The 18,356-nt window shown below is 40.1% G+C and overlaps 3 protein-coding genes across 6 annotated transcripts in view; all 3 read right to left on the bottom strand.

The window, feature by feature from the left end:
- Positions 1-18,356, bottom strand: part of LOC146459165 (uncharacterized) — a 30,336-nt gene that overhangs the window by 10,880 nt on the left and 1,100 nt on the right. The window lies entirely within an intron of this gene.
- On the bottom strand, positions 17-18,291 carry LOC146459166 (uncharacterized). Of its 3 annotated transcripts, XM_085090061.1 has the most exons (4): positions 4,059-4,073; positions 2,918-3,001; positions 1,352-1,572; positions 17-764 (listed from the first exon to the last, which is right to left on the bottom strand). In XM_085090061.1, exons 3-4 carry the CDS (start codon positions 1,506-1,508, stop codon positions 307-309), a joined length of 615 nt encoding a protein of 204 aa, XP_084946187.1. In that variant the 5' UTR covers positions 1,509-1,572; positions 2,918-3,001; positions 4,059-4,073; the 3' UTR covers positions 17-306. The 3 variants fall into 3 exon arrangements, with proteins under 3 accessions (XP_084946187.1, XP_084946188.1, XP_084946189.1); XM_085090062.1 differs by lacking the exons at positions 2,918-3,001; positions 4,059-4,073 and adding an exon at positions 18,115-18,291; XM_085090063.1 differs by lacking the exons at positions 2,918-3,001; positions 4,059-4,073 and adding an exon at positions 2,209-2,848.
- Positions 8,525-18,356, bottom strand: part of LOC146459156 (uncharacterized) — a 57,912-nt gene continuing 48,080 nt past the window's right edge. The window contains exons 2-3 of one of the 2 annotated variants that reach the window (XM_085090060.1): positions 9,869-10,082; positions 8,525-9,274 (exon numbers count right to left, since the gene is read on the bottom strand). In XM_085090060.1, the coding sequence (XP_084946186.1) occupies positions 8,814-9,274; positions 9,869-10,025 (618 nt within the window). In that variant the 5' untranslated portion in view covers positions 10,026-10,082 and the 3' untranslated portion in view covers positions 8,525-8,813. Of the gene's footprint in view, positions 9,275-9,868; positions 10,261-18,356 lie in introns of those variants that run through there. The other variant, XM_085090059.1, reaches the window with a different exon arrangement.

The following is an 18,356-nucleotide window of genomic DNA, read 5'->3' as shown; positions in this document are numbered from 1 at the left end:
TGATTACAAAAACAACTTTTGCCTTTTAAAAACCTCGCATTTATTCGTACAGTAAAATAATCCCTTACAAAATAAGTCTCCTTTTTATATTCTGTAAAAAAATCGTTATCATTCCTTATTTTCCACCTGAGAATTATTTTCTAAAAAACAAAACAGTTCCAAGACAGCTCGAGGAATGTCCTTACTTGACTTTGTTATTTTTAATTTCAAAATAGAACTTTCCTGATCTGTTACAAATTAAACCACAAAATTACGTTATTGTCCTTTACTTTAGTCTGAACCCAATGAACCAAGAACGAAACCTCTTCAGACATAGAGAGCATAAACATAGGCACAGGATCTTCCTCCGTTATCCCATTCGGTCCAATTCATCAAATCTTCACCGTACCACAAGCGTAACTGTTGGCGTCTTCTCACCTTGAGTGGATGGGAGAAGAATCGTAGAACGAGCCGGGAGGAGAGCGAGTCATATCCAGGCAGCCTTGACCACATGCCGGCCGGGAACGAGGAACTGAGGAACTGACTCGGAGGCAGAATGGCGCGATTTGATTTTGTTGTTATGACAACGTTCACCTCAGTTGTTATGCCTGCGCAGCCCCAGTAAGACCAATTGGTGGATGTGCCAGTATAACAGGACACGTAACCGTACGAATGAACCAACTTTATGGCGGCTAATCTGCCTCTAGATGGAAGATAGAACCTGCCAAACTGGTTATTCCTGGCGCCGAAACACACTACAGAGGGGCGAACTTTACGCCATTGGCCTAGATTACGGATTAAATAAAGAATACATCAGGTTATAAAAACATACTTCGTTCTCCTTTACTCGGCTCTGCTTTAATTGTCTGTTTTCTTTTACAGCTTTGACAGCAACATGTTTTACGGATCACAGGATCTTTCGTTTTGATAATTGTTTCGTGGTTCCCTAATAACTATCCAATTTTGCCGATTAATTCAACGGTGTATTTCTAGTGAAGTCGGTTTATTTGAAATTCAACTTCAGACTCTTTACGTTTTGGAATTTAGATAGAATTTACAAAAACTATTGGGTATACTCAAAGCTTGAATCAAATAATCTTGGTTCTAACTTTTTTTAAAATTTCTTGATCGATGATATACTATTAACATGAAAGATACCGATCAGTACTTTCCACGAAAAGAATTGTTTTTGTTTTAAATTTTGAAAACTCCGCATCCTTGCTCCCATTTATGTGATTTCAGTACTGGTAAATCTACACCCAATCAAGCCGCAAATTAAAATCTCCCCATCGTTCAGAATTGAAGCCGAGCAGAGGGTATCAAAGCAGTGTGTCGTACTTTGTTCTCAGCGCGTACAGGAAATCATACAAACCAGAAATTCCTCTCTTCAGGGAGACACCGCGGTAAGTACCCGAGGCATCTTCGTTCGAAGTAGCCGCCTGTCTCGCTTCATATTGCGGAATTTTCTCAGCCAACAGTGTCAGAATACCGAGAGAAGAAACAAGGACGAAAGCCAAAATGAGCTTCATCTTGATGCAAGTGACTTGACTCCACGTGGTCGTTATTCGAGGATTGTGACTCGGTTCGAAGGCTCTACCGCATTAAAAAGATAATTTTACCCCATCAGTTTTTAGTTCTTGTTAAAACAAGATGCTGTCCTTGGCCACGGTTGCGTTGATATTGAGAATTATAACGCCCTCTCGGATTGGTGCGCGAGAGTCGCATGCATCCATCTCGAACTGGTAGTGATATAACACTTGCTCTTACTGGTCATGAATATGAATTTATGAAATAAACTGTTGACATTATCTTAACAGATAGTTGTATCTTCCTTTATATTGACAAAAGAAAGTAAAAACCTCCTAGGCAACGCATTCTAGTGATGCATTTCTAATTTAACACTTCATAACGATTAGAGAACTTAATTTACAACTAAACTAGCGGGCTGAATGAATAAAGAAAATTTCGGTGATGAGATTATATTGTGATCCTGTATACGTTTTGCGGCCTTATGCTCGAGCGTACTAACGCACCGAGTTAGCGGCTTCCTTTAATTTAATTTGCTTCAGTCTTAATGGCGACTGCGGGGTTTTTAACACAACTTTGATAGCAAAACTGTCTGAAGATAGTAACTCAGTCAGTGCAGCACTGAGCTCTCACGATTTTCGCTTTTCATGGTTCCTACTGAACGGTTTATTAAAAAAAATACAAGGCTACAATCAAAATTACCTGGGAATCGAAACTGATGCGACAGTACTAATTCGCTTCAATGCTTTGTCCCAACACACTGGTGTGATGTGTCCGAAATAAGATAAAATACCGTTAGCAAGTCCCCGAACGCTTGTGGGATGTACGATGTTTTCACAAATTTGCGGTCACAAAGTACTCCGAATTTTAAGCTTTGATTGCGCAGCATACTGACAGACAGCAGACCCCGGCACAATTTTAGAGTGATTTTCTGTCTTTTCTAGCAAACACGAACAATTTCGATGAATATAGATTTTGTTCGACCTTTAGACCTTTGTAGATAGATGAATTTATATTCGATTGTAATTTGTTGATTGCTTCAGTTCACTGATTTTGACAGTGTTTTGTCTGTCTATCAATCGTACGAAAAGTTATTGACCAATGCAAAGACTTCTTGAAAATAGGCTCTAAACTAAAAAGAGGAAGACCTTCGGGTTTATTTTATTGCTTTTCAGAAAAAGCACTAATTTTTTTCAAAATCTTTGACACCAAACTTGAGTTCCCGTTAAAATTCATTTGTTCGGCTTTCAATAACAGAAACGAAAACTGATCAATTTGCGTTAAAATGGTGCGCGCTTGGACTGAAGAAAAGTGTTAATTATGGCTTGACTAACATAAGGAATACTTCACGAGTATCATCGATCCCCCCCTGCGATCGACTATGTTGATCGCGGAAAAAGCAATCGCATACCTGAGGCGTGTATTCTTCTATCTCTCAACGAGGCACTTCGGTAAGTGATCGAGTGATCATCGTCCAAGGTGGGCGCATCTCTGTCTTCGCGTTGTGGAATTTTCTTAGCCGACAGTATCAGACCGATACCAAGAGAAAAAGCGAAAACGAGAATCAAAATTAGCTTCATGGTGATGCAAGGGACTTGGCTCCTTTTCTTGAAGGATTGTAACTCGGTTAGTAGGCCTAACTTCCTTGTACAGTTTACTAAACCTCATCTTGATCGTGTTAAAACAATAAGTTGTTTATGTGCCCCTGGCTAGGTGTCAGCTAGTCTACTCAATAATATACAGTTTCATTGTATTACATAACGCCAGCTTTGATTGTTTTGACTTTCAGTATTCTAATGACGCCATGGGGACTCTGATTGGTTTAGAATCAGTGTTCAATAAAACCTAAATAAAATTTAACTGAGTTAGAATGAAGTCCACACTAGTTCCAAAATTTCAATTTGAGGTCCATGGATCTTTTACCTTACTCCAAATTATTTGTGTGATTAAACACCGTAACCGTAGTACTGATACTGACAGAGCCATAAAAGTTCCAAACTGATAAACATCGGAAAACTGTGTAATTCCTGGGGTATCTAATCGAACAAAATGGAACAAAACGTCAATCGAGCTCAATCGATCGATTAAATTCAATTGTGTTCGACAATCGAATTAAATCGAACACGGAAAGTTTTGTGAGTTCGATTACGGAACTAATAAAAAAATAATCGCACTTAACTATTCGATTTTGTTCGATTATGCTCGGAAATCGAACATATCTAGCATATCCGACAAGAACCCATGCAGTTAGGTCGATTTATACGTCTTAGAATGACTGATACGTGTAGAGCTAGAAGAAACAAAACCAGTTATTGAGGATACAAAGCCAGCTATTCCAACAAGGCACTGAACAGAACGGGAAATTATTTATTATTTATCATATCAACGCAAACAAATTTTCCTTCTAGAGTGAAAAAAAAAACTTAATGATCTTCGCGAGTATCTTAGTGCATTTATATTTCTATAAGCGATCGAACTAACAAATGTAAAGCTAAGCGACTAACTAATCGTGCAGAACGGCGTGACTTGGCACTAGGTTCACACTCACTTACTTCCATCAGCTGCCGGTCTCTCATTTCTCGTGCGAATGCCCCACTAAGCGGCCGGGTCATTGACAACGAGAGCCGGTTGATCTCACTTCTCGAATCGCTCTGTTGAATCAAATAAAATATTCTTTATAAAGTCCGTCTTGTCGGACAAGTTGCCCCTAACCCATCTAATATAATCAGTGAAAATAAGGGGTGCTAGACCGGGCGTTTGATGACTCTTAGCAGGAAACTAAATCTTACTCTAAAAGCGATGATAAGATTCCCTGCCCATGTTGTACTGTTGATACTGCCTCGTTCCCAGACGTCTCTCTCTCTCTCTCTCTCTCTCTCTCTCTCTCTCTCTCTCTCTCTCTCTCTCTCTCTCTCTCTCTCTCTCTCTCTCTCTCTCTCTCTCTCTCTCTCTCTCTCTCTCTCTCTCTCTCTCTCTCTCTCTCTCTCTCTCTCTCTCTCTCTCTCTCTCTCTCTCTCCAGTCACTCGCGTTTCGCGCTCACCTTTGGCCAAAATGCGAAACGAAGCGCCTGAGGAGGACGCTGCTGTTGATTGCTGTCGTTTGTGCATGTTTGGCGTCCGATGAAGGTCGCATCGTGTTGTACTATATGGCTCAGATTTAGAATATTTAATGAGCGTAAAAAGTGAAGTTTTATAATTAATTCAAAAGTATCGAGTTTATACCTGAGGGGAGTAATCGATACTCAGTAACTATCAATCAAATATCGATCAGGCGGACCCAATGCTTCGTTTCGTTGGAATATCTGTTCAAGAAAATATTACCCTCCTCAGAAATTTGGATTAACTTGTGAAGAAAAAACTACAAAAAGTCACCTTTCCCTTGTAAATTAGGAGGGGCCTGGAAACGAGGTTACCACTCAAACTTTCGCAACCTGACAGGAAAGCTAACCTGATTTGTTTTCGGGGGTGGGGGGGGGGGGGGGGGCATTTTCGGCAGCTTGTAAATTCGGGAAATTAACAGGATTCCGTTCCCTAAACTCAGGGCAAAAAATTTCGGCAATTTAAATTGTCAGATTAAGAATCAAAACAGATCAAAACTGTTAGCTTACACAAATTTCCCTTTGAAAAGTCCATAAGAATAAATATAATATTGTGTCGGGAATGTAACAAACAACATTTTAACAGCTTTGCTTTGATTCTCTCGTTGAGAGCCCCTAATCGATAGAAGCAAAAGAATAGAGATTAGTCAAAGACGATCAAAATCGATAGAAAGATCCGTTGGGAGTAATCGGTATATAACGATTTTTTTTTTTTTTTTTTTTTTTTTTTTTTTTTTTTGCTGTAGGTTTCGATTTCATCCTGAAAAGTATTAGCCTGCGAACGCAGACGTATTTCCGGCTGTCGATTCTCGTTATTTTTCGGCGGAGAGAAGCGACAGCCTGACAGGCTAGTAAAAAGTATCGACTTTATTAACCTCACATTCCAATATAAATAATAGCTATCAAAGCAATCACAAAAACATAAACCGTGGTTCAGTAATGGAATTTGCTGGACAGCCCTCCTTTGCATGTTGGATAGGTGTAACTCTTTAAAAAGAGGTATAAGTCAGTAGCCAGTGGCCGCGTGCGGGGACCAGCATTATAATTTAACGACTGCTTGAGGAATCGCTAAATTCGCCAAAATTTGATGTAATAACTAAAGGTATTTCAGAATGGGGGAGTAATGGAAAAATAGTTAATACTATCTGTTTCATATTTTTCTGTCAAGTTATGCCTCACTGTTTGACAGGGTTTGACCTGCCGAAGTTAGACCCAAAGAGGAAAATTTTGAAGTAAAATCCATTAATTTAATTGTCGTTCTCTGTTACTTTTCTGAAAAGTACGGTCCAATTTCGGTTTTCTGGTTATTACGTTTCGGGAAAAAAATGCCGTGAAATTATGAGTCTGAAGTCGTCCTAGTAAAGGCTAAAGGGAATTTGTATGTAAGAAATGCGCGTGGCGTAGGTAAATAAATAACATCCAATGTAATTTGCAAGTGGGTAAATGTTGACATCTTATGTGCTTTATTAAAAAATACGCGGGCATTTCGAAAGCCTAGGAACCAAAGATAACTCTGATGGCAAAACGTGGTATTTGCGATGAAAGTAGCCATTGTACTTTTGCCATTTTCTACAAGACGGTTTGGTCCTGTGATGACCTCGAACGACCCGACTTCGGCTTGAGTGTCTATCGATAGTTTTCTGCATTGCTTGGGTGATTCTAAAAACCTGTGGAGTTCAGTGTGGTCGCAAAAATGAGCAATTCAACATCTAACAGGACTTAGGGAGAATGATAGCTATCGAGAAAGAACTACTAACCTTAAATGAGGACAAGTGTCAGGTGCATCCAACAGATCGTTTCGGTAAGTCATCTTTTCGGAAGGCCCTTAATCCCCTACAATTTTCTAAATGGAATTTACACCTCGAATATATGGGAAATTTAAGGCCTAGTGTTTTCGGATTGATAAAAATGTCGTTTCGGGTACCGTAAAAAGGTCACTTATGTCCAGGAACGGCACCTAACCCTGATTTTGGGTACTTTATATCTGAGCTGATTTTCCAGAAGGTGGCTACAGAAATTGACGTTTTTGTTACCTCAGTCTTATTTATTTATTTTAGCGTTTCTTATTGTATTTCACATCAGTAACTTAATAGATTACAATGGTCATTAGCAAATATTTATAAAACCAAAATATTTTTCTTCTACCCCCCCCCCTCCCTCCCTCCCTGATTTGCTAGCCTAGCCCCACTCTCTCTCAAACGTCTTCTAACCGCGCAACGATTTGGCTTTGAATTCGGCGCGCGCTCTGAGATCAGAACTAAGTCATTAGACCTAGCGTTTCGTTTGGCTTCCCGACGCAAAGTTTTCCTGAGGACATCATTAAGTCTAGTGAGGGAAAAAGTCTTACGAGGGCAGTTCTTGCCTTTGTCTAATATGCTTGCTACCAGTAATCTCGTACCCAGATCTCCCACGGTCAGGCGGAGGGGGGATCTCACATTTTGACATTCCCGAACCAACTGAGATCAGGGTACGAGATTATGCTACCAGTAGTCCTCTTTTAAGCTAAACGGGTAATTTTCAGTTGCTCGGGCTTGGACTATTAAAGGCTTGTATATTGTGGGCTTTGCTTGAGGAGGTGACAGTCTTTGGCTTTAAAAAGTAGGTCTTAGGGATGAGTTCTATTCGGGCAACGTGAAATTTTGGCGAATTTTTCACCCAGCCAAAGACTTAGTATATTTTTGTGGTGGACCTCGGGCGCTAACCCTTCCCTTTTCAAATGTTGATTTCAACTTCCGGGACTTCAGCTGATATGGAAAACACTAGCAAGAATGGGCAAGGATTTTCTCTTCAAGAAGCGTGAGTTTGAAAAGCTATTCTATTATTTTTCGCCGTTATAACTGTAGCGTTGTTAGGCTAGTCATCGATTAGTCGAGAAGTGCGATTTTGGTCAGATTTCCGGACTCAATGTCATAAATAATTTCCAGATGTTCGTTCGGCGTGATTCTCATTACGTCTTGAACTTATAATTAACACGGAAAATCAATTTAAAATGCTGTCTTGCCCCGATTAAGCCGATTCTTTTGTGGAAGGCTAGTCTTGAGCGCTTAAAGACCAGGTTTTGGTTGAGATTTAAGATGCGTTGGCGCCGTTAATAATTACCAAGTGTCACACTTGTTTAATCGGATCACAGGTCATGTCTCATTTCACTCAGGTGTCAATGTCACGTCTAATTCCAAAGAAAAGCCCCTCTTTTCTCTTTCATAGTATTTCCTGACCTTACTTTCTTGTGATGAACCGTAACTGGAGTATTGTTAATGACTAGCATATTCCTTCAGCTTAGAAAGTCTCAAAATGTGCTCAATTTCTGTAGCCACCTTTTTGAAAATTAGCTCAGATATAAGACAGACCTTTTTGTCATTTTCATATGACTTCATGTTTGACAGAATTATTTGTGTTTTGGTAAGAATTTAGGGTAGGGGACACTTTGTGATGTCTATCATACAATTCATGCATCTCATGAGCGTGCATTTCTGGACACATCTCAAAAAGGTGAGCTAAGATTTTTCGGAAAGGAAATAAGACCTAAAGTTTTCGGGAAATGGACAAAAAGGCCCTAGTAATTTCGAAAAGACTCAAGTTCTCCTAGAATGACCGAACTGATAAGAATGTTATAGCGCGGCCTAAAATGAACCTACAGAGCTTTAAAGGCACTCCAGATAGCCTAAAATAGCGTTTCAAGAGATCTGAGAGAAAATTGTCGTCGGGTGCCCCTGAAGTGTGGTTGATAAACCTGCAAGAATACTACAGCCCTAACAAAAGGCTTGCAGCGTTATCCATCGAACGAGGAGAATAGGAAGAATTAGAGCCCAGAAATTAAGGTTTCTCACTGGTAAATGTCCAATACATGTACAAGTTAGAGAGCAATAATTTGGCACGGTACTGAACAAACGTAATCCAAGTCAAATGATTACAAAAACAACTTTTGCCTTTTAAAAACCTCGGTTTATTCCTACAGTAAAATAATCCCTTTCAAAATGAATCTCCTTTTTATATTCTGTAAAAAAATCGTTATCATTTCTTATTTTCCACCTGAGAATTATTTTTTAAAAAACGAAACAGTTCCAAGACAGCTCGAGGAATGTCCTTACTTGACTTTGTTATTTTTAATTTCAAAATAGAACTTTCCTGATCTGTTACAAATTAAACCACAAAATTACATTATTGTCCTTTACTTTAGTCTGAACCCAATGAACAAGGAACGAAACCTCTTCAGACATAGAGAGCATAAACATAGGCACAGGATCTTCCTCCGTTATCTCCTTCGGCCCAATTCATCAAATCTTCACCGTACCACAAGCGTAACTGTTGGCGTCTTTTCACCTTGAGTGGACGGGAGAAGAACTGTAGAACGAGCCGGGAAGAGAGCGAATCATATCCAGGTACCCTAGACCACATGCCGGCACGGCGGCTCGCATTAACGAGGAACTGACCAGGAGGCAGAATGGCGCGATTTGCTCTTGTTGTTATGACAACGTTCACCTCACCTCTCAGGCCTGCGCAGCCCCAGTAAGACCAATTGGTGGATGTTCCCGTTTCACAGGACACGTAACCGTACAAGTGAACCAACTTTATGGCGGCTAATCTGCCTCCAGATGGAAGATAGAACCTGCCAAACTGGTTATTCCTTGCGCCGAAACACACTACAGAGGGGCGAACTTTACGCCATTGGCCTAGATTATGGATTAAATAAAGAATACATCAGGTTATAAAAACATTCTTCGTTCTCCTTTACTCGGCTCTGCTTTAATTGTCTGTCTTCTATGTTCCTAAATACTATGGACTTCTTTTACAGCTTTGACAGCAACATGTTTTATGATCACAGGATTTTTCGTTTTGATCATTGTTTCGTGGTTCCCTAATAACTATCAAATTTCGCCGATTAATTCAACGCTGTGTTTCTAGTCAAGTCAGTTTATTTACAATTCAACTTCAGAATCCTTACGTTCTGGAATTTAGATCGAATTTAACAAAACTGCTGATTGGGCATACCGCCAAAGCTTAAATCAGTTAATCTTGGTTCTAACTTTTCAATCTTTTGATCGATGATATACCGATCAGTACTTTCCATGAAAAGAACTGCTTTTGTTTTAAATGTTGAAACTCCGCATCCTTGCTCCCATTTATGTGATTTTAGTATTGGTAAATTTACAGCCAATCAAGCCGCAAATTAGAAACTCCCCATCGTTCAGAATTGAAGCCGAGCAGAGGGTATCAAAGCAGTGTGTCGTACTTTGTTCTCAGCGCGTACAGGAAATCATACAAACCAGAAATTCCTCTCTTCAGGGAGACACCGCGGTAAGTACCCGAGGCATCTTCGTTCGAAGTAGCCGCCTGTCTCGCTTCATATTGCGGAATTTTCTCAGCCAACAGTGCCAGAATACCGAGAGAAGAAATAAGGACGAAAGCCAAAGTGAGCTTCATCTTGATGCAAGTGACTTGACTCGTGGTCTTTGAGGAATGTGACTCGGTTCGAAGGCTCTACCGCATTGTAAAGATAATTTTACCCCATCAGTTTTTAGTTCTTGTTAAAACAAGATGCTGTCTTGCCCACAGTTGCGTTGATATTGAGAATTATAACGCCCTCTCGGATTGGTGCGCGAGAGTCGCATGCATCCATCTCGGACTTGTAGTGATATAACGCTTGCTCTTACTGGTCATGAATATGAATTTATGAAATAAACTGTCGACGTTATATTTTATTTACAAATGAAAGTAAAAAAAAAACTTCCTTGGCAACGCACACTAGTAATGCATTTCTAATTTAACACTTGATAACGATTAGAGAACTTTAATAATTTACAACTAAACTAATTTAAGGTTACTCCAAACCTTCGTGGGTGCCTTCCCGAAAAAAAAATCGTACGCGCGCTGTTTTTTAGGAAACCCCCACAATCTTTATATCAATAAAAAGGCTGCGCTAAATTCAAAATTCGATAAAATTATAAGCTATTTTGGTTAGTCCTCTGCTAAGGTCAAGGACGCCGGTAAACAGTAAAATGACAGAGCGCCAATCCGTCAAATTAATCGGGTGTCAAACGTGATCTCTGATAAAATGTAGTACCACAGTAATAATCACAAAACATCAATCTCTCCGTATTCCTATTGGTTTCCTTTTAATAGATCTGTCATTTTCCAGTAAAAAAGAATTTGCAATCGTGTTCCGGCGAGGCCGCCAGGAGGGAAGTATTTGATTTTAAAAAAATGCCGACACACTTTTGTTCCTCGTTGTTCAGTTAACTTTCGAGGCAAATTTCACAAAATTCCGTCAATTCTGCATGCCTTATTAATTCATTTGAATAGGAGGCATCATGCAGAAATCGTATTGCGACTTTTCGCCTTCTAAAGATTTAGAAGCATGTCACGCCTTCTCGGAGAATTATGTCAACACCAGGCTCACAATGTGAGCCGCCAGCCAATAACATAGTAGAACCCCTGACGTTCACAGGAAACAAAATGGCGCTTCGCGGGAAAGTTATAGTTTTTCAGTCACTTTTTTCCCAGTTAGCTTCTGCGAGCACGTTTAGCGCCAATGCAAGATCATAGGGAGGCACTAGTGGCCGACATGAAAGCTACCGGGTGATTTTTGTTTGTGTTCAGTAACATTGCAAGTATTCAAATGGTGAGCGTATTTTGGTTTATAAACCAAGATGTGCAAGAATACTAGTATCCCAACCGCAATTTCCTATTCTTAATCAGGTTCGACGGTGCAATAAATGAGGTTTAAAAGCATGGTTTTATTTTTTTATTTGTTGAATATGTCGAAAGATATGATTTTTCAAACTTTTGCCGGGTTACACGTTAATGAGTGACGCATAATAAGGATTTTATTAGTTTCAACAACAAATCGGTCAATTTCTGCATCTCTCCTATTCCTGAATTCTCTAAACCTGCTTCTTGAAGCTCCTGAGTGAACAAAGGAAATGGACTCAAGCTTTAGTAAGTAGCAGACCCCGGCACTATTTTAGAGTGATTTTCTAGCAAACACGGACACTGAATTTCGACGAATATAGATTTTGTTCGACCTTTAGACCTTTGTAGATAGATGAATTTATATTCGATTGTAATTTGCTGATTGCTTCAGTTCACTGACAGCGTTTTGTCTGTCTATCCGAATCGTACGAAAAGTTATTGATCAATGCAAGGACTTCTTGAAAATAGGCTCTAAACTAAAAACAGGGAGACCTTCGGGTTTATTTTTTTGCGTTTCAGAAAAAGCACCAAATTTTCTTCAAAAAGACACCTAACTTGAGTTTCCGTTATAATCCGTTTGTTCAGCTTTCAGTAACAGAAACAAAAACGGATAAATTTGCGTTAAAATGGTGAGGGCTTGGAAGGAAAAGTGTTAATTAAGGCTCGACTAACATAAGGAAGTACTTCACGGGTATCGCATATCCCCCTCTGCATGCGATCGACTATGTTGGTCGGAAAGTAATCCGGCACATACCAGAGGCATGTTTTCCACCTCCTCGTTTTAGGTGCTCTTTACATGGAGGGAGGAAGATCCTAGCACTAGGAAGATCCCAGAGAGCGGATCATATGTTTTCTCTATTCAGTTTACTGACATGCAAAAAGTTGTACTTGGCCTTAGCGCTAGGATCTTTCTAGATATAGGAACTTCCAAGCCGAGAGATAGGAAGATCCTAGCACTATAGGAAGATCCTAGGACTAGGAAGATCCTAGCACCATGTAAACTACTGTCGCTTGGAAGATCCTAGTACTAGGGACAAAAAGAACAAACATGGCGGCAGCCGGGCGTTCAGCTGCTCAAGGCTGACAGTTATTCTTCTTTTCCTTCTCCACTTGGTAACCACTTCGGCCGAAATTTCTGCATGTAAAGCAAACAAAAAGTTTTTCTGCCTTCTTGGATCTTCCTAGTGCTACGATCTTCCTTCCTCCATGTAAACAGCCCCTAAAACGAGGCACTTCGGTAAGTGTCCGAGTGATCATCGTCCAAGGTGGGCGCATTTCTTTCTTCGCGTTCTGGAATTTTCTCAGCTGACATCGTCAGACTGATACCAAGAGAAAAAGCGAAAGCGAGAATCAAAACGAGCTTCATGGTGATGTGAGGAACTTGACTCCTTTTCTTGAAGGATTGTAACCCGGTTGGTAGGCCTAACTTCCTTGTCTTCCTTGTCTTGGACCGCGGTCTGTTTTGAGAATTTAAACTCTGATGATCAGTATAGCTCGCACTGTGATTGGTACAAGGGATGTTTGCATCCGTCTTGAAAGCTTTCTCTGTACTGTTGTTAGTTTTAGTGCTATACTGTGCAAACATCTGTTGTCTGATATCATGAGACATCAACACATAGATTTACATTTCCTCCTTTATTTCACAAAATAAAACAAACGTCGGCTCCGTGATTGTATGCCAGGCAAATTTAACCATTAGGAAGCCAACTTAAAACTATTCATTAAAAATAAAAATAAAAAAAAACTAAAGCATATATCTTTAATAATTACCTTTATTCTACAAACGGACAGTACAATCGTGTATTCATATATTGTATTGACTATCCCCTTGTTAGATCAGTTCCAATTTAGGTTGAATTCTTCCGTCACTCGATCACTTGGGTCCTTGTTTGGATAACAGAGCAAACATGGTACGGTTTGTTTTTTTCCCTCAAATTAATTAGAATATTTGACGAATATTTAATGATTGGGTATCAGAACCTGGAAATATGAGGCAAGGAAGGGAACTTCAGTGTATTACAAGTTTGAACACACGAGAAAGACAACAGCAATTGTTAGGTTGAGCAATGGGAAAATTTTTTATCTTTACGTCCGCTGAAGACATAGACTGTTCACAGTCCCCTATTTTTCCGTGTGATCGTCGAGATCGAGCACGTCTTACCGATAATGGCGGCCATCTTGATTTTTAGATGTACCGAGGGGGCGGGCGTCGAGGATTATAGCTCTAGGGGTAGGGGTTTTTCCCGCCTCCTCCCAAACCGTCCCCCGCTCCCCCCGCCCCCTAAATAGACTTGATAGTCTTCTCGGTATGACTGAAAGTCAAGATGGCCGCCATTGACGGTAAGACGCGCTCGATCTCGACGATCACACGGAAAAATAGGGGACTGTGAACACTGTCTACTTAAGACAGGTCACACAACAAGAAATTATAACAAAGCCCATAATATAATGTTGTCTCCTGTGTTCCCAGAAAAGGCGTTTGGTGGCCTTGTAAAGGTATATATGTTCAAGATAATACAACATGATATGACCTGACATTATCGGAATGTATCGAGAAGAAGCTCCATTAGACTATGAGAAGTCCTTTACTTTTTGGGGGGATTAGTGAAGCGACCGAACCACGCAAAAAAAATTTACCACTCGCGAAGGAACGCGACCGCGCACCGTGTACGTCTCCGGCCTATAAACGGTCTATTGCAAGTTTGAACACACGAGAAAGACAACAGCAATTGCTCGGTTCAGCAATGGGCATTTTTTTATCTTTACATCCGCTAAATTCAGGTCACACAACGAGAAATCAAAACAAAGCCCATAATATAATGTTGTCTCCTTTGTTCCCAGATCGTTTGGTGGCCTTGTAAAGATTATATAATGCAACATTATATGATCTGTTCGGACGTTCTATATGAGAACTGCTTAAGTTACAGAAAGTTATAATGAGTGACATCTCATTTCCTAAATTTATAAGCCTATTGTACCAGGCTTTACGAAAATGCTAGCTGACATTACTTCGAATTTTTATGGATATTTTCTGCTCCGAAACGAATGGAATTCGTTTTCCAGTGTTACGAAATTTGGAGAGGATATTTTGCTGAAGAAAACTTTAGACTATCCTTAAAAATAAATCCGACAATGTTGAAATGTGTGTGTGTCGGGGGGGGGGGGGGGGGGGGGAGTGGGGCACTGCTATTAATTTTCAAGTCTAATAGGGATTTTATTGGTTTCGACAACAAATCTGTCAATTTCTGCATCTCTCCTATCCCTGAATTCTCTAAACCTGCTTCTTGAAGCTCCTGAGTGAACAAATTAAATGGACTCAAGCTTAAGTAGCATTAACACACGTAAAATATAAAGTGATGTCGCTCTTTTGATTAATTGAAATCTTGAGTTACTGACAGAGCAATAACTGGTCTATCGAAGAAATCCTAAATTGTGACCATTTAAATGAAAGCTTTTAAGCGATTCTTCTCTTATTTAGCTCCAGTAAGATTAAGCATAACAATATTCCGAAGCTGTTAATCTTAAACTTAAGCTCAATATTGTCTTCTTACTAAATTCCTGGTAATCCCACAAAAAAGGGTCTACACCTCTGCTAACAGAACCTTCAGGAACGCCACATCCGCAATTGCCCCATCTGTTTCAGAACTGTCTATTTTATCCATAATCTTTCGTTTAGCCTTCCCAAACATCCCGTGTATTTGACGAAGAGTATATATTTATCGTCCGAATGACTTTCCTCAAAATGCCTCTGCAAAAGCGACGCACTTCTTAAATCTTTTAAACACATTGGGCAGAGAAATCCTTCTTTGATGTCGTCGTCTTCCATATTTTCACGTGTTTTCTACTAGGAGAGTTGACAAAGGTTGCTTGCGGTAATAATTATGACCAACTGGTAAACACAACATCTGCCGCCATATTGGTCTGGGAAGTTGTAACGCCATGGGATACTGGGTAAGAGGAACACAGCACTCCTGCAGGCCACGCCCATGAAGGGGCACTTGCCAAACAGTGGTGAAAGTTATTGATCTGACTCTAGTCTAATATCGTGGGAACCGAGGCAAAATATCCTGGCAGGTTACCAAGAGGTGAAATTTAAAAGGTTTCATCCGCCGACTGGAGAACAGCGGATGAAACAAAAGCCGATGAAGAGGCACCTCTGAGGCGTCGTCCACACGTATCCGGAAATTTGTGAAAACGCAAATTTTTTTTTACGAATACGGCTTGCGTCCACACGTATCCAGCGTATTTTCCGGCCGTATCCGGAAATTTTTGAAAACGCTCTCCAGAGTGGAAATTTTTTTATCCGATACGAATACGTATACGTGTGGACGGTCGTATCCGGAAATTTTTGAATACGCTTTCGTCATTCTCTTGGATCCAGTCTTCACGGCGAGCATTATAAACAAACATGGCGTACAGCAAGCCGGGTTGTAGCTTCTTTGTTAGTTGCTCTGATTTCTAGTTTGATATCATGCGTTCAGATAAATGCAGCTGCGATAAATTTACACAACCAATACATTAGAGATCGACAGGATGTTTTGAGATTGTTATTCTGGATGCAACCAAGAAGGACAAGCGCATAGTGGGACAATTTTATCAGTGGCACAACGATCGCAGAAGAATGGAGAGAGAATTTTAGAACTGCGAACTAGAGCAAATCAGAAAATTTCCGGATACAATCGGATACGTGTGGACGGCTGAAAACGATTCGAATACGCTGCGTGTGGACGCGAAAATTTTCGCATCCGCAAAAAAATATTTGCGGAAAAAAAAATTTCCGGATACGTGTGGACATGGCCTCTATCTCGCAGATTGGTTTCTCAAAAGTCCCATAACTTTACTGGGCCAATAACTGTTTTTTTTTTTTTTTTTTTTTTTTTTTTTTTTCAAATCAGTTTTCTATCACTTAGCGGGGAAGGAAGGGCAAAATTTTTCTCCGATTTTGCGTAAAAAACTCCTTAGTTTGGACGCCTAATCTCCTTCCTGTCTCACCAATGTATAACGTTTTGCAGAGTGCATTTTAATATGTAATAGACACTTTGGCGGAGGTGCTAGGTGTATATCAATAAGTTGTGATTTTAATTGATCGCTCGGGTCCCGAACTTTTTTCCCTTTATTTTTAAAACGGAAAATGGTGCATCGTGCTTGCGTGTGTTTAAAACTACAGGTTGACAGTCGAGGCTGAGGCTGAGGTTGGGGCCATTGAATGAAGTTGATGGGAATTATGTAAGAATTGTACTAATTTCAGAGTTATTCTGGAGCAGCTTGAAGTTCTCCTGAGCGCAAAGTATATTCGAAGCAGGGTGCGGTTTCACTCATCTGATGAAATGTGACAATTTTGTCTAACACTATTATAGACTTAGGCTAGAAAAGGAATAAGTTTGTTTGGAAAACAGACATTGTATTTGTGTTTTTAATCCGTTTAGCGGAAGATGTGATAGTTTGTTTTTGAGCCATCTTGATAAGCACTTCCCAATCGAGGTTATCGATATGCATTCACTGGCGCTAGAAAGTTGGCATTTGGCTCAAGGTAAAAAACCCACAGGCAGACTGTCAATTAAATAAGAAGTTCCAATACGTAATTTTTTGTTTTCACGTCTCTTAGTTCTAATTTTAAATTACTAGTTAACTTCTTTATAATATTTGCACAAATTCTGGCATTTTGTTTTCTTTACGATAATTTTGAACTGGATAAGTCAGCGGATAAGCCAACTGGTATGGTTACAGGTGTAATAGCTATAGCAAATTCGACGTGCTCGTGAAGTACACAGAAACAACTTTTCCCTTTGAAGACCACAGTTTATTGCCTTGAGTTACAGATAAAACAGTGATTGCTTAGAGCAGGATAAACCTTGATTACAACCTCATTTATGTCCTTTAATTGTTATTCGACTGAACCTTATACGAAATTATTAAACCAAAAAGCCAGTTAGAAAACAGCTCAAGGAATGTCCTTTCCTAAGTTTTTTTGTTAAGACCAAGGTGGAATTTTCGACTTTCCTGATCTGCTCACAAAAGAAACCCCGATATTACTTTATTCTATCCCTTGAAAAACTGAGTAAGGAAATCTCATCAGGCAAAGAGAGCGTAAACATCGCAACAGACTCTTCCATCGTTATCGTCTTCGGTAAAATTCATCAAATCCTCACCGTACCACAAGCGTAACTCTTGGCCTGCAGTGACCGAGTGAGGATGGGCGAAAAATGACAACACAAGCTCAGGGGACATATCGCTGTACCCACGAATCTTGTACCACGTTCCACTTGCTGAGGTCTTGAACTGGCTTGGCGGTAGAAGAATCCCATTGGCATTGGCTGTGGTTGTTATGACAACATTGATCTGATTTTCTTTCCAACAAATACCACAGCCCCAGTGTGACCAGCTGAGTTCACCCCAGTTTAGACACGTCACGAAACCGTACAGATGGACCAGCTTTACGGCAGCTAAATTGCCATTTGATGGAACGTTGAACTTGCCATACTGGTTATTCTTGGCACCAAAACACACAGGAGAGGAATTAGCCTTGACCCAGCGGCCTAAGTGAATAAAGAAAATTTCGGTGAGATTATATTGTGATCCTATGAACGTTTTGCGGCCTTATGCTTGAGCGGAATAACGCACCGACTTAGCGGCTTCCTTTAATTTAAGTTACTTCAGTTTTAATGGCGACTGCGGGGTTTTTAACACAATTAACTTTGACAGCAAAACTGTCTGAGAATAGTAACTCAGTCAGTGCAGCACTGAGCTCTTACTATTTTCGCATTTCATGGTTCCTACTAAACGGTTTAATAAAATAATTCGAGACTACAATCAAAATTACCTGGGAATCGAAACTGATGCGACAGTACTAGTTCGCTTTAATGCTTTGTCCCAACACACTGGTGTGACGTGTCCGAAATAAGATAAAACACCGCTAGCAAGTCCCCGAACGCTTGTAGGACGTTTTCACAAATTTGCCGTCACAATGTACTCCGAATTTTAAGCTTTGATCAGTTACGCAGCATACTGACAGACAGCGGACCCCGGCACTATTTTAGAATGATTTTCTAGCAAACACGAACA

Source organism: Pavona decussata, unplaced genomic scaffold (assembly GCF_977016875.1).
Source record: "Pavona decussata unplaced genomic scaffold, jaPavDecu1.1 SCAFFOLD_223, whole genome shotgun sequence".
NCBI lineage: Eukaryota > Metazoa > Cnidaria > Anthozoa > Scleractinia > Agariciidae > Pavona > Pavona decussata.
This window is presented reverse-complemented; position numbering and strand designations above follow the sequence as displayed.